The 16999-nt window shown below is 38.4% G+C and overlaps 1 protein-coding gene across 2 annotated transcripts; it reads left to right on the plus strand.

Annotated features, from left to right (window-relative positions):
* The first annotated feature begins 827 nt into the window (after positions 1–827).
* slc6a6a (solute carrier family 6 member 6a) lies at positions 828–16785 on the plus strand. Of its 2 annotated transcripts, none has more exons than XM_020922434.2 (14): positions 828–1009; positions 6396–6625; positions 7267–7401; positions 9196–9430; positions 10104–10236; positions 10948–11082; positions 11615–11718; positions 11866–11990; positions 12732–12844; positions 13597–13734; positions 14021–14123; positions 14705–14805; positions 14909–15079; positions 15460–16785. In XM_020922434.2, the coding sequence occupies exons 2-14, from the start codon at positions 6397–6399 to the stop codon at positions 15613–15615; spliced, it is 1878 nt and encodes a 625-aa protein (XP_020778093.1). In that variant the 5' UTR covers positions 828–1009; position 6396; the 3' UTR covers positions 15616–16785. The 2 variants fall into 2 exon arrangements, with proteins under 2 accessions (XP_020778093.1, XP_020778092.1); XM_020922433.2 differs by lacking the exon at positions 828–1009 and adding an exon at positions 1043–3157.
* The last annotated feature ends 214 nt before the right edge of the window (positions 16786–16999 follow it).

Genomic DNA, 16999 nt, shown 5'->3' on the forward strand with positions numbered 1-16999 from the left:
TGCCAGATGCTCTTCCAGATGCCAACGTCTTTATAATTTTTTTAAGACCTAGTGCTGGGCTCAACAAAGAGCAGAGCTATTTCACAAATGAACAGGAAATGCGAAACAGTTCTATATACATAATATAGTGTCTCTGCAGATAAACACTCCAGAAAGAAAGATAATGTAGTATACTAGTATTCTACAAGCAGTGAGCGGGCATCACAGTGGGATCATGTGACCGGTCTGGCCTTTATAAGAGACTGATGCTAATTCTACTGAGAACATCAACCTTTGACTCTGACGCCTCCAGTGTAAACAGTCAAACATAGATGAAGCAAACGTTTCAGTGAGTCTAACTCTCTCTATGTTTTTGTGACTAGTTCCTTCACAGATTGTCTTGACTAATGTCCAAACTTGTATCTAAAGGTTCAGATTAGAGTAACATAACTATTAAGCTTTTTCAGTCCAACTCCAATTTGCCTATAGTCAGAAAATAATAAAGATAGACCTAAATACAGCAGCATAATAGCAGCTTTTTGAGCCAACTAACATTTTTTCTTTAAAGTTTGCCTGCTCATTGCTCATGCCATGTTCTAAGAGCTTCGAAACATGTAAAATTTAAACCAACGAGAAACTCTTTTCATGATGATTTTTAGGGCAGTGTACCACAGGGCATGCCAACTCTTGCAGCATACTGCTGCATATGATCGTCAAATGGGGCTGATAAGCGCAATTAAAATACATTCCGTGGTCCATCGCTTACCACCTTTACGCACGGGCACGCACGCAGTCCAGTTCCGGCTGCAACCGTCATGAAGAGGTGAAGGGTGAATAAACGAGCGCCTGCCCCTTTAAGAAGTGGTAGTTTCATGGAGAAGCTGGTGATTTTCCACTCAAACTGATAATATTAGACTCGCACATGCTCATAACAACAAATGTCCAGCAAGACTTGATACTACTGTCCATCTGGCAGCACAGTTCACCAACGAGGACCTCAAATACGATGATAGAAAATTTACACTGACAGGTAACTGAGCATCTCTATTATCATATACTGTGAAAGATATGTTTCTATTTAAGATAACGTTTATGTAGTGTATTTTAGGTAAACCGTTAGGATTTTTGCAAAAGTTGTTTTTTATATAGACATTGCAGGCTCTGTTTGTTTGCGCTCACTACTCCAGTTAAAAACAGCCTATATGTTGTGATACCATTTATCAAGCCAATTAAGAGGCAATGAACTCTTGTGTTTTCGGATGATAAGAGTGAGAATACTTCCATTTTCGACTTTACCATGGAGCGACCAAGCGCAAAAGGAAACGCGTGAATTTTAGCAGGGCGACGGCCGTCGGTGCGCCCCTCTTGTACCGGGGTCATTATCTCACTAAAGCCTCACCCTCTTAATTGAGTGACTTGGATAACGACAGGATTGACGCGGGTATGACTGGCTAAGACGTTTATTAGCTTATATTATATACTTAGTGTCATAGACTTGACCTACTCTTGTCGTCTCCAGCGTGAACAATATAGTATGATGAAGTGCGTCTAATAAACCGCAGCCTCCCAGAGACTGAGTTTACTCAGAGGTCAACGCACTTTTTACACTTGTGTGTAATCCCTCCCCCAAACATTGACACCAGGGAGGCGCTGTCCAGGGGGTCTGAAAAGCAAAACAAAACTAAAACAAAACAAACTACTGTTACTTTGTGACAGAAAAAATAAATTAATAAAAAAAGAGTGACTTCTTTATTCTCTAAACAACTGGCCTACTACTCACACTTAAGTTAATTTGCTTTACATGATACTGACAAAGTATTCTTTGTAGGATTAAAATAATAATGCATTTGACTTATATTGCTCTTGTGGACATTAAAAAAGAGTTGCACTACATTTTTCATTACTCCACACCCAGTGATACTTGTAGGCACCCCACAGCGACGCTGGAGACTGACAGATGCAGGGCATCCCTCAGCCCCTCCAACTACAACCACCACTAATGTGAATGGTGTTGAATGAGAATTCAACACCATTCACATTCATATTATTCTGCACATCACCAAGTTGTAAGTATAAGGGCTGTTCCATGCGGACCAGTGTTTTTTTTTATTTTTTATTAGCCAGTCTGTGGTACTTATCTTAATTCAACATTGTAAATCCTGCATCTACTGTAGTTGAGCCACATGACCATATATGGCATTGTTATGAGCTGAACTGTAGCGTTTACATTTCTCAGACACTCAGTGCACCATGAAAAAGGTTGCAATTTCAAATACTTCTCAGAACATTGATATCTGTTGGTATAAATAGGAATTATCTTGTAAAACTGTGTGCCATTGATATAATTTTATTTATTTCTGAAATAAAAACAGATGTTGAAGAAGAACCATAGACTGTATATATATTAAAAATGCATGAGTCTAATATAGCGATTTGAAAGTCACTTTAAATTGAATGATTCATTCATTCTTCATACTCTATTGAGATTATCTTTTACCACACAGTCTCAGTTGGCACACTGCCAGAGAGGTCGTTGGCAATCTTCAGTAACAGACTCTGTGACCACCACATCACTCACAACACAATGATATTTAGACAAAGTGTCATGCCCATGGACACAACAGCAGTATGTTTGACCCCATAGTGCTGTACATCTAGTGTACTATTGTCACTATTAATTATTCACAATATCATATATATTATATAATATTCACAAAGAAGACAAAATAGCCGCTATGTTTATCTCATAACATATCTCAACCTCAAATAAAACTGTAAATATTTCTACTTGAGTAGATACAATTACTGTCCCATCCTCACGTAAAGTCACTTTTCTGTCCATAAGCACACATTTGCTTCTGCGTCCCTACACTGGTCCTTTAGCCCACACTCCTGCTACTCCTGCTGTGCTACACATGGGTGCCTGTGTATGTTTTGTGGGCATGGAGCATGTTGAGAAGTGGAAATTTACAGTGCTCTTGGTTGGCACCTGAGTAGTTGGTCAGTGCTCGAGCTCTGACCAATCATGTGCTAGGAATTAATTGTCTTTACCCAAAGGGGGCGGGGCTTTTGCCTTCAGCTCTGCTTCTCCTGACCCTGGTCGGCATAAAGGCACTTCAGTACAGTGGCATGGTGACAGCTGAGACACTGGGAAACTAAACTTAGCCATGAAGGAACTGTAAGTCTGTCTGATTTTGTATATATAGATAGATATAGATAGATTACAGCTGGTTGTTATAAGAGAATATATTAAGTGTGTGAGTACATTTTAATATAGGTGTCTATGTAAGTGTATTAAAAGTAATATATCTTAAAAGGTTCTTGCGATAGCATTTAATGTATAGTTTGAACAGGCTGTTTGAAAGAAATGTTGAACACAAAAGTTAGATGCTATATTATGTATAATTATAATGACATTTTGAATGCAAGCTTTAACTTTGTGGATTTTTGAAATTAGAAAACTATATTACAGAATGAAACTCAACATAGCCTAGTATTTTCTAATCTAAAAAACTGTGATTGCAAAGATATGATTAGACATAAAGACAGGATTTGAATTTCTCTGTTGTAAGTTCATTCATTTTAAGTAAAAAATATGCTTTGCTCTTTGGACATTCTCTGCGGATAATTGCATATACCAGAGAAAGAGAGAGAGAGAGAGAAATGAATTATTTTGTTATCACAAACAGCAAAACACAGTAATTGTAAAGATGTAAACATGCATATAGCCAGGACAAAACTCAGATGAGAAAAAGGGAAAGTCAGTAGTGATCCAGTTATGTAATGAGGTCTGAAAGTGGGAAGTGGTTCAAGTTGACTTGTCATGCATAACAGGAAGAGAGGAGAGAAATACCTCCAAAGCCATGGGACAAGGCTCCTGCTGCCCGGACATTAATTGTGTCCCTATAAAAAGAAAGCAGACATTGTTTTTAGGGGAAGAATGAAGGATTGACCACACTGGTACCAGAAAGTTTGGCTTAAGTGGAAGGGCAGACTTAACTTGCCCTCACAAGAAGATCACAACGTTTTTGATCCACATGGGGAATGATTTGGACACAGTAGCTCACACATCACAGTAACAAAGAGTAAAAATATAAATTCTAATTATTAATTCAAAATAAGTATTGGAAAAGATAAAATTTTTTCTAAAAGTTGTATTGTAAAACATTTGCAAAAGAAAAAAAAAAGTAGGTCCAAATTAGTTTCATTTTATGAGGAAAGTGAAGTTGCTTGTTCTGCGTAATAGTAATGATGTTGACTTTATAAGGTACAATATATTTCTGAGCCAAGACTGGGAGGAAATTACACTTTACTAATTTCTATTTCATAATTTTTTCTTTCTATTTTGATTCAGATCATTATTGTGTGGCTGCTTTAAAAGAACTTACACTGACAGATATGCATTAGTACACAGTATATACAGTATATTTCTATTAATTCTATTATTATCACTTTCCTCCCTCTTTAAGCTCATGTGTGGAAAGGCGATACCTGGGTCTGTAATAATAAATCCGATGGTTCTTGGAAAGAACAGTCAAGGAAACTTAAGCTTATAACTTCATTAGTTAACCCATGGTACAGAACGCAATCATGTGTGGACAGTTTATGGTCTCTTTACTGTATTGCTGCTTACTGTATAACCAACATACACTACTAGTCAAAAGTCTGAGCACACTCTCATTCAAAGTTATTTTTTTTTCTTACTACCTTCTACATATTAGATACATACAGAGGACATCAAATATATGAAACAAGATATGTGGATATAATTTTATTTAGTTTATTCATTATTAAGCCAGTTTTTTTTCTTTTCTACATAATTCCATATATCTTACTTCATATATTTGATTTCTGTATGTGTGTATATCAAATGTAGCAAATATATAGAAAAAAATATTGAATGAGAGATGAGTTCAAACATTTGAGTGGTAGTGTATAATAAAGTCAATTAAGCCATACATACATGCATTCATTTTTAACTCGCTCTTATTAATAGCCATTATTTCAGCAAGTACCTTTGGTTTTAGGTGGGATTCTAAAACATAAACAAAAAGATATTGACTTAGATTGATAATCTTTATTAAACCACAAGGGAAATTATTTGGACACAGTAGCTCCCACATCACAATATAATAGAACAACAAAGAGCAACCATATAAATGGTAATAATAAATTCATTCAAATTATCAGCAAAAATAACTAGAGACTGGTGTGAAATAAGGCATAATTATATGAATGTACATGTACGAGAAAAAATAAAAATACAGACATATAGTAATACAAATACAGGCAGTTGTTGGAGAAACAGTGCAAAGATGAAATAGAGACAGGACATAGGATTGTCTATTACATAAGGGTGAGTTATTGTACAGTTGTACAGTGATTTACGTTTACAAAATGATACTAAAGTTTTTATAGTTATTATGGTGTGATGATAAATGCACACACATATATTTGTACTGTATGTGGCTGGTATCTTTCCACTGTTGTTGATATGACCTCAGTTCGTCAGATTAGCCAGATTAGCTCTAACATTCTACGTGTGTATCATGTCCTTTAAGCAGACAGACTTATCCCACTAAGTCTCGTTCATTTTGTGCCCTTTCCTTTTCACCTCGGCCAATTTGTTGTGACTCATTTAACGGGGTTATACAAGGTTAGAAGATATGGCCATTTCAAAAAAAGAACACAAAAACATGGGATAAAAACATAAATATAATGGCTTACTTCACCTCAAAAATAGGTTTAAATTATAAAAAATGTAAATGTAATTTTAGTAGTGATTTTCTTTTGCCTTGGTCTAGTCTGTTTTAGTCCTTTGTAAATCTTATACCTCTTTCCCAATCTTTAAATGGGGGACTGATATGAACACTGATCTGGACCCAAATATACCTTCACTGTTCAATAATTTGTGTAAAAATTTACGCAGATAATATTCAAGGTTTAAGCTTGAGAACTATAGAGTATGGCTCACTCATCACCACAGAGTTGCACTCGCTGTGACACAATGTACAGTGTGTGGTTTCATTTAGTGCATCATTGCTGGTGTGATACCAAATAATAGAGCTCAACAGTGACCGCTCGCTCCAGGTCCAAAGTAAATTTTCATTTAGTTTTCCCACTGACTTTTTGAAAAATTCAAATATCAAGAATTCAAAGCCATTGCAGAGGCTAAGCAGCTATGTGCTAATATTCATAATGCTGAGTCCAAAAAACACATTTAAAACACAAGATTCTGTGAAATGTTTTAATTACTTGTTTTTACATTAATTTATAATGTTTAAGAAACATAAATAATATTATAGGTCTTGTGATCATTAGTTACCACGTAGCTGATTAGCTGACAGCCGTCACTTCTGAGCTCTAGTGTAATAAATAAAACCACAATCTCACTAGTTCCTTGTTTTGGTCCATAGCATGGCACAAAAAGAGAAACTCCAGTGCCTAAAGGACTTCCACAAGGACACGCTCAAACCCTCACCAGGCAAGAGTCCAGGTACGAGACCCGAGGACGAGGCGGAGGGGAAGGTCCCTCAGAGGGAGAAGTGGGCCAGCAAACTCGACTTTGTCCTGTCTGTGGCTGGGGGCTTCGTTGGATTAGGAAATGTCTGGAGATTTCCCTATCTGTGTTACAAAAACGGAGGAGGTAGGTAAACAATAACAGAGAATAGCAATTGTCACACTTTTCATACCAAGGAAAAACAAGTATTTGATATGAACACTGAAACACAAAATGTATTTCACCCAGACAAAGCAACCAACCTGGCTTATACAGTGACAGGCTGAGTTGTAGTGTCCATTGTGTTTTTCATCATTGGTCAGGTGCATTGTGGGAATCCAAAATTATACAACTAGACTCATGGTCAGAGATGTTTACATAAAACTCAAATGTTTTCAAGGCACCTTTCATCTGCAGTTATAAAGTTAGTGTTTATGAACCAAGCAGCATGCCTATGGTCTGTAGCACATCCACAGTCCATAAACAGCACTACACACTTTGTGATTGGTGCTTGACCCAGAGCTAAGATGAACATCTGAAGTGAGAAGGAAAACAATTTAAGCCTTAACCCTGACTCTAAGGGTTAATTAACTGTGCCTAACTGTGGGAAATAAAGACTACAACTACTTAAACTGTATGCAAATTCAACTAAAGAACTGCAATAATGTGCAGAAGCCTGCACATTATTAGTGATTGTACCACAATTGTAAACCAATGAATATGAAAACAAATGTATAAAATGCAAGAATATTTTACTATTTTTTAATTTGAATTCTTCTGTTGTCAAGGTGCTTTTCTGATCCCATACTTCATCTTCCTGTTTGGAGGAGGGCTACCTGTGTTCTTTCTGGAGGTCGCTCTGGGACAGTACACCTCTGAGGGGGGCATCACCTGCTGGGCAAAGATCTGCCCCATTTTCACTGGTCAGTCTATAGATTTCACACATGTGTTTACATCCCTGTTGTGATTAGTTGTCCAGTTGTAGACCAGGGGAATTTGTGGAGGACCAGTGCAGGCTGCATAGTTAAGTGGGATGCTCAGGACAGGAAAAGTCAACACCTCTCAACACATCTCAGCAATGTACCATTTATGTTAAATAGCAACAGAGCAAAGGTTGGACTGTTTTTTTAGTCAATATATTAATATGCAAGACACATGTAACTCTAAATGGAAAAAAACAGAGTAGCTGAGACATGGAATCAGGAAAGTCAAATGGTTAAATGAGTACGGAAGGAAAGTGTTGAATAGTGCTAAAATATTTCTGTTTTGTTTTTACAACAGTAAAACTGCTTTAATGACACACTGATTAGTGCACACCACCAATGACAATAAAGCATTCACATGAAGAGGCTATGTGGATGAATCGTTTTGCCCAAGAGCACAAGCACTATTGCTTGAGCACTGTTGTACTTCAACACTAAAAGGGCACAACATAAGATCACCTAAACGTAGTCACAAATGGAGAATGGTCACTGCATGACCCTGGTGTGAAAGCTTGTGTTGCTGCCAGCAGCAGATTGTTGCTGTCTTCACCTGCATCACCACTGGCCCAGGCCTGTGCAGAGGGACCACACCCACAGCAGCTGTCTCTCAGCCAGACTCCAGGTCACATGAGACATGTCCCATAAAAGAGCGGATATGGCGGGAACAGCTGAATACAAGAGTCACTTGGTGGTCTCCTCTTTAATGTTTCCATGGAGCCCCAAGTCTGTCCCAGGACACGGCTGAGGGTCTAAAATCGTCATTTACATACATTCAACACCAACATCTACTAATCATATTTATGCTGATGGCATGAACTTTAACCAGAAGTAACCTACTCCCAACTAGATTAATGATGTGAAATGCAACAAAAGAGACCCTAACCAAGTTTAAGATCAGCTCTGAACAGGATTTTTGTCTACACCATTACTATGTCTAACTGTCTATACCAGGACTAACCACTCATGCAGCAATTATGTTCCCCATACCACATTTACAGTGTCACCAGTGCTGCAATTACAACAAATTCTCCAGTGCTCCTTGAAACCAAACTTCTCTTCATAATCTTCCCAAGTTTACGTGGAGAATGTCGGAATGAGGTGCTGGTTAGAGATAAAGAGTTTTAAATAGTCCTGAGTAGTGGTGCACAAGTAGTGGGGATTTCTGTGTGCAGGTTCATTACAAAGCCATCTAAAAATAGGACAAAAACAGAAAGACTACTTCATCACATGGGCTCAGGTCGGACATGTTAAACCTTTTTAGGACAATGAAGAGCTGATAAAGGTCAAGTGCCTGAGTGTCCTTAACACCTGCACTGATAACACATGGGAGCTCAACACGTGTCAGCAGTAATATGAGATCTGCTTGTGAATGAGATTTGAATTTGTGTTCGTAACAGGGTCATGTAGAGTGCATTAATACAAACATTTTAAGACCAAAATGACAAGACTCAGTGAAGCAGTTACAGAGAGAGGCTTGACAATTTTTCAGTGTAACTGGAGTCTATGGAGATGGCAGCGCCCCCATTGGTACTTCCTATTTCAAACGTGGTGGCTATTGGGTTAGCAATGTCCATTTTTTTATACAGTCTATGGTTGGAACTGATAGTATGGGGGACCCTCACTGCAATGTTTGCAACTTCTGCTTTTGAGAGGCTTAACTTGGCGTACTGTACTTTTTGAATGTTTTATATTTAAACCTTGAATTTTAACTGAACTTATTTTCTTTCTCTGTAGGTATTGGCTATGCATCCATCGTGATCGTCTCCCTCTTGAACATCTACTACATAGTTATCTTGGCCTGGGGCTTGTACTACCTGCTGCAGTGCTTTCAGCCTGAGCTGCCCTGGGCCAAGTGCAAGCAGCCCTGGAACACTGAAAACTGCATCGAGGACACTATCCGCAAGAACAAGACCCTTTGGCTGGCCACCAACATGACTAATTTTACCTCTCCTGTCACCGAGTTCTGGGAGTGAGTTTTCTCTCATGCATGATTGAGACACACTATTTTAACACACTGTTTATTGAGCTACGGTAAATAATTTAGTAATAGTAAGTACGTTTTGAAAAGGACATTGAAAACAAACCAGAAGTGTGCCTAGACTAGGCAACAGAATATGTGAATATTGTATTTATATTATAATGAACTGTATTGAAACAGTGTAAAAGACATGACTATTTGGCCTACATGCTGATGTGTAATTTATACGTCGTACCACCTGAGATCTCGTCAGATCTTGGAAGTTAAGCAATGTTGGACCTAGTTAGCACTTGGATGAGACGCCACTGGAAACACCAGCTGCCACAGTGGACTTGCTCTTGCACTTGCTCTATGGCATATCGCTGTTGTGTCCTTAGGCCAGACACTTTCACTCACCTTGCCTAATTTGATGAGTAGTGGTCGGAGGGGCCCATGGCGCAGCCTCATGCCATCAACCAGGCCAGGGCAGTTGTGGCTACATTTGTAGCTTTTCACAATGAAGTATGGAGTGAATGAATAATGCCCTGTAAAACACTGGATGTTTTGAAAAACAGTGCAATATTATTATAATGTTGTATTTTGAGATTGAAAATCTGAATGTGTTGAGAAAAAAATATTACTGAAATGCAAAGAAAACTTATAAATGTTTTTGTTTTTTTTCCAGGCGAAATGTGTTGAGCATTTCGAGTGGGATTGAAGATGTGGGGACTCTGAAGTGGGACTTGGCCCTGTGTCTATTAGCTGTGTGGGTTATCTGCTTCTTCTGCATCTGGAAAGGAGTCAAATCCACTGGGAAAGTAAGTCCTGGCTGGACACATCCGGTCTGCATTGTCCTGTTCTGATAAAACACCAGAGAAACTGCTTGGCCGAGCTGATTTGTTTGATTTGGGGGTTGCTGTAAGATGTGACTTTTTGGCTAGACTCGCTGTCTGCTTAGTGACTCTTGAGAGGAGCTCTTTCTCTGTTTTCATTGAGGGACAAAAACTCAACCCATAATGGAGTTCTCTTTCAAACATTTTACTAGTTTGTTGAAGGTTCAATTAAAACTAGTAAACCATACCTAAGCACATTTATCTAGAAATTCCTCATTTAATATAGCTCTAATAGAACATTATTGATTAACTTTTCATCAATAAGAACAGAGCCACATTTTCTAGATAATCTTGGGTTTCAGTTGCAGGATGTTCTGAAGATGTTTGGCCATTCAAAAATGATCCAAACTTTTGAGTCTGAAATCTCTTCTCTTGCTTCTGGTTGCTCCAAATGGGGCCTCAATGACTCTCATCCCTTTCTTGAATCGATTTTTTTCTTTCTTTTTTTTTTCTTTATAAATTCACAAGAAATGAATGCTAACTGATGTACGAAACTACATTTATTCAAGCTGTATTACTCATACCACATTTTCAGTTACGGAGATACAGTATTTCTCACAATATTAAAAATAGAAAAATAGAGAAGCTGAGTCAGGTCTTTAGTCACATGTGTATGTTGTTCCTCTGTGGTTTTAGGTTGTTTACTTCACTGCAACATTCCCTTTTGTGATGTTGATTGTGCTCCTGGTGCGAGGGGTCACTCTGCCTGGAGCTTCTGAGGGGATCAAGTTTTACCTTTATCCTGATCTGAGCCGACTGCAGGACCCAGAGGTACAGCGATAAACTTAAAATGTGCAGTGACATTTGAACACTTCGAATATTTAGAAGGTTTCAGTAGTTTATTTCTGTAGTGATATATAGCAAGTGTCAAACATGAGTTAACATTGGGGCATGCAATCATAATGTATAACAAAAATGTATGAATGTCAAACATGCATCTAGGACCTCCAGGCTCCCCAACCTTCAAAAGTACTTGACACAATATCAATTCAGAATTCAATTTCAGGACATAATAAATACAAAAAATATGACAAAAGTACCCAATATGAGGGGGGTCATCATCTGAAATCTCACTAACAACTGATTATTTCACTTTATGTGCAGTAGAATAAGGCTTAATCAGACACTTAATCAAGTGCTAAATATATGGAATATATAAATATGCATTTAGGTTAAAAATAAAAGTATAAAAAATAAGTAAAAGAATATACAGGCTATGAGGATGGAAAACAACCAAATCAACCTCCTTTATGGTTAGAGAAAATTCATATTCACTCTACGCTGCATGATGTCTTTATTTTAGGTGTGGATAGACGCAGGGACACAGATTTTCTTCTCGTACGCCATCTGTCTGGGAGCTATGACATCCCTGGGAAGCTACAACAAGTACAAATATAACTGCTACAGGTGAGGTTGGTGTGGGGGGGCGTGGGGGCTGTTGTAGTGACCACAGCTCAGTTCAGACAGCGTTTGCAGCCCAGAACTAAAGTGGGGACTGTGGTGACCTGTTCCTGTGTGTTCATTAACAACCTCCATGACATATGTGTGACTCAGGGACTGTTTGCTGCTGGGAGGCCTCAACAGCGGTACCAGCTTTGTGTCTGGCTTCGCAATATTTTCCGTCCTTGGATTCATGGCACAAGAGCAAGGGGTGGACATTGCCGATGTGGCAGAGTCAGGTACGAGGTGACGGCAGCAGTGATGGTGGGTGCTGCTGCCGAGACCATTGGAAACTCAAAACTGGTCTAAAAAATAAGAAATAGATCAAAATGTAAAGTATCGGCAAATGCACACTCCTTGAATGAAAGCCATAAAGATTTGACTTGTAGCTCTCTGGGAATGGGACTCATTACATTGTACTGGTGACTTCCACAATACTGTTAAACTACGTTTATAAAATTGCGTGTTTTCCACAGCGATATTTGTGTTTATTATTTTTAAGCCCACTTTGTTCAGAGCCATGGACCTGAGCTGGACTCTTTTGATTCTGTTTCTGCTTCATCACTTTCTGTGGATTTGAAGCTGCATCTTCTCTTGGCATGCTCGCACTGTCCAGTCTTTAAAAATTAAAATAATACATAAACATTTTGACCATTATGGTTGAAATTCTCTAAATATTTAACTTCAGTCTGTGTTGACTGTGCCTGTGGTCACTGTATTTCATTGATCCACAGTTATGCATTGCTGAATTCATTCTGCCACTGTCTGGCAAAGTATTGAACATCTGAGCAACAGGCTTGTTCTCAAGTACTCACTCAAAGATGTGCTTGCTAAGATTGTACATAATGTTTCTGGCTTGGCAAGACTCAACTAGACTAGAACTTAAAATATATAGTTGACTTCGTCCAAGCTGACAGTAGATGAAATAATTAATTTTGCTTTGTCCTCCTCTCCTCCCCTCCCTGTTTGTTCTTCTGCAGGTCCTGGTTTGGCTTTTATTGCATACCCAAAAGCTGTGACCATGATGCCTATGCCAACGCTGTGGGCCATCCTGTTCTTTATCATGCTGCTGCTCCTGGGCCTCGACAGCCAGGTGAGGGCACATGTTCATATCTCCACTGCTGGTGTATTTATCTAAGTGTCAGAGAGGAGGTGCCGCTTGTTCCATGGGGGTATTTACCACATGTGGATTAGTGCTGTTTAAAAGCTGAAAGATGCTCTTGTCTTTAATTGCCTATTTATTATAGATCAGTTATTACAATCATGGTGAACATTCAAGCATTAACCCATGGTCAGACAGCTCTGATTGAGACGAGATAGAACCACAGACAAAACACCAGAGTAAGCCCCAGGGATTCTCTGGAGAGCTCAGATTTCCTGCTCCTAATGTAATTAAACCCCAACAGCCTCCTGCACATGAGCGACTGGGGGTCAAAACATATAAATACTCGAGTTGTTTTCTGAAGAGGAACTGTGTCAGTGATGTGTGTGGGCTTTTCTATAAATCTTTATGAACATATGTGCACTATGCTATTTTTTGTTCTGAAGGCAGTAGAATGTAGAATGTGCCCGCCTCTGTAACATACAGAGATGCATGTTCTCAGAGAATAAACATGAGCCTGTTCTGACTTTATGAACACTGCGTCACACATGTGCACAGTGAACCACTGTTGCTTTCTTCTGGTATCACTTGATTGCAATGGGCCGTTTAAGCAGATTCTGGTCTCTTTGGAAGAGAACAAAGCTCTCTTTCTGTGATCGCTGGCCTGTAGATGTAAACACAGAGTGCAAACACAAATGCATTGATTTCTTTCACAAACTAAATACTTTTACTTTGACCCACAGTTTGTTGAAGTGGAAGGACAGATCACCTCGATAGTGGATCTGTATCCGTCTTTCCTAAGGAAGGGTTACCGAAGAGAAATCTTCATAGCTGTGCTGTGTTTCATAAGCTATCTCCTGGGACTTGCAATGGTTACAAAGGTAAGTCAGTTTCTTGGCTCTATATAGAACAGAAAACGTATGCAGTGCACAAGCTACACCAAGCTCATTGTCCTGTTGTCCTACCCAAATAAGGCCTTTGGAGTGATCCGGTATGTGCTTTTCCATTTCACCGTAAACGTTAAAAGTCTGCACCTGTTGAACTGTGCTTGAGTTGGGAGGTAGCCAGCATTCTCCTGCTCTGAAGTCCTCACAGCTCTCTCCTTTGTCACCTCTGGCCATGTCTTTCTTTTCCAGTCACATATAATGAATCCCCTCTGTGTTTCAGGGTGGCATGTACGTGTTTCAACTGTTTGACTACTACGCAGCCAGCGGTGTGTGCCTTTTGTGGGTCGCATTCTTTGAATGTATTGCTGTAGCCTGGGTTTATGGTAAGTAGAAAGGCCTCATTCAAATTCAAGTCTGTGTAGTTTGTCAAAGTAATGATCCCAAAGAAACACAAACTCTAAACAGTGCTAAACAAAGATGTTTTTGTGGTCCGATACATGTCAAGTAGTAAATAACTTTTAATGTTTTAGTGGGTGTCAGGGGAAGAAAAAATTACATCCTGATAAGCTATCACCCATCAGTAGTAATGTTACTGTCTTATAACATTACTGACCATGGAAATGACAGCATACTTAAAGGTGCACTGTGTAACTTATGCTGGAGAGTCTGTCATCTGCTGATCTCCATGGAGATGTTAAGGCCTTGCCTGGAATGTTCCACAGTATGGTATCAAATTATCCATCTTCCATTAAATCAATTATAGATGCTTGATTGCTAAAAAAAAAAATTACATTGATTGCTTGCCTCTTCACAGATCTGACCAGTATATTGTTGCTGTCAACTGCTAGACATTTTAATGCCTTACTGTGGAATATAAGCAATGGTGTATCCATGGAGACAAGTAGGTGACATCAAAAAGTTACATAGTGCACTGTTAATGATAATTGCATTAACTGTCTTACAGGAGCAGACAATTTCTATGATGCTGTAGAGGATATGATTGGCTACAGACCAAACCCGTGGATGAAGTGGAGTTGGACCTTTATCACTCCTGTCCTCTGCATGGTGAGATAAAACTCTATGTTCCTAAATATAAATATATACAGACTATATATACAGACTAAAAACAGATGAACAAGTTGTACTTATGTCCCCGCCTTTCTTTTAGGGCTGCTTTATCTTCTCACTGGTCAAGTACAAGCCCCTCACCTATAATAAAGTCTACGAGTACCCGGATTGGGCCATTGGTCTGGGCTGGTTTCTGGCCCTCACCTCCATGATCTGCATCCCCCTCGTCATGGTCATCAAAATACTGCAGTCCAATGGGCCGTTGATAGAGGTGAAACTGTCTTTTATAAGGAGGGGGAGAAGTGCATTTAGATCAGATCAGAATTTATTTAACTTTGAATTTGAAAAACACACAAAAAATTGTCCCATCTGGAACAAGGTTTTTTGTCCGCTCTCTAAACATTTGCATATTTGCTGAAATAATAAAAATATTTACAATGGAGCTGGAGATATTGTACACCGCCCTTTTCCATGAGGGCCACTGGTTTGGTACTGATACTGGACAACTGTCTTTGTTTTTTGTTTCATTCTGTTAATGTTACAAAGAATCTAAACTTTAAATGAGTTACAACAAATAATAAGCCTGACTATACTTTTAGATTGTAATTATTTGGGCTCCAGTATCAATTGTCTGTGTTTATTTTTTTGCAGAGGATCAAAGCTGTGGCAGCCCCAGCCAAGTCTGGCGTGAGCTCACGGCCCAAAGAGTACAGCGTGAAGGGCGGAGAACTAACGCAGCCTTTAAACGCCAACGGGAACAATGACCTGATGAAGCCCACCCAAAATGTTGTAGAAACAATGATGTGAGCTCTCTGTGAGAGGAAATGTGCTTTCTTTGTTGTGCTTTGAATAGTTTACTCATATAGAACCTGGTTTGATTTTTATGAAGGAGTTGTGTAATATTGCTTTTTTTTTACCATGTGAATATTATGACGTTTTGATCTCTGTAGTTGGCACTGATCTCAGAGTAGGCAGCATCCTCATATAGATCATCTGTCTGTTTGTTTACTATGTTCATTTAAAGATAAATTTTTAGTTTAGCTTTTTTTGTTGGTAAAAAATTTGCACTTGTCACCAGTCCCTTTACTAACAATATGAATGTAGTCATGGCCTGAACTCAAAGTGATAGCAGTATTGTTGCCTATAATGACTAATCTCTTCAGTCAGACTTTATAGAGAGAGCTTTTCACATGCATCACCTTGAGAAGAATCAGTGGAAAAGCTAAAAAGGGAAAAGTGTAAGATCAGGGATGTAACTCAGAAGGGAAGTTTTTAGAGTATTTGTTTTGCCGCTGTGATGACTGAAGCCAGCCCCAGTGCTTTTATCAATGTAATGTCTCTGCACTTTATGTGTCTTTTCACTTTTATTATAGTGTTTGCTGCAAACTATTGCTCAATCTGCAATGCAATAAAGGAGGATTTAGATTAGCTCTAAATGTTTTGCTATGGCAAAGTTCATAGTTAGTTCACAGTTTATGAAATACATTGTGTATTTCTAGTACAATGTGAACATAAGATTTGAACTCTGATGTAGTTTATAGGGTTTGTTTGAACAACACTGGGCTAAAGTTTAAAATGTTGCTGTCTTCACTGACCTCAGATTAATGCAGGATGTAGTTTCAGTTGTTTTGCTGTACAGAATTTAACCACATATGCCTTTTTGTAACAATTTTATACTGTACATGAGAAAGAATGCAACAATTAATACTTGTATTGTGCTGAAACAATAATGTTTTAAATGTTGAGCCTGGATTACATTTTTAGTGTGCAATATTCATTCAAACAATTGCATTTTGGTAATTTAAATCATGTTTGCAAAATAACAAAACAAACAAATAAAAATAAAAAAAAAATCATAGGAAATTTCTAATTTGTAAAAATGTGTACCAAAGTAATTTGTCTCTCTCTTGTCCCTGATTTAATATGCATAATGCTTAATTTTTACACATCACAAAATAAAAATATTTTTCTGCCGTTGACATGTTTCTCGTTTTAGTGCAGTATTTGAGCAGAATCAGATTTACACCACCTCTTCCTGACCCACACATCTCTGCTTATGGTAAAAGCCCATAGGCCTATGTGGCTACACCGGCCTGATTATAAGTTTATAAGTCCCTACGTTTGTATGCACGTAATAAAGTAGCAGTATTATAAAGTATTCTGTGTTTATAAACACACATAAAACAGTAAG

Source organism: Boleophthalmus pectinirostris, unplaced genomic scaffold (genome assembly GCF_026225935.1).
Source record: "Boleophthalmus pectinirostris isolate CB_2022bp ecotype Guang Dong unplaced genomic scaffold, ASM2622593v1 HiC_scaffold_8, whole genome shotgun sequence".
NCBI classification, from domain to species: domain Eukaryota; kingdom Metazoa; phylum Chordata; class Actinopteri; order Gobiiformes; family Gobiidae; genus Boleophthalmus; species Boleophthalmus pectinirostris.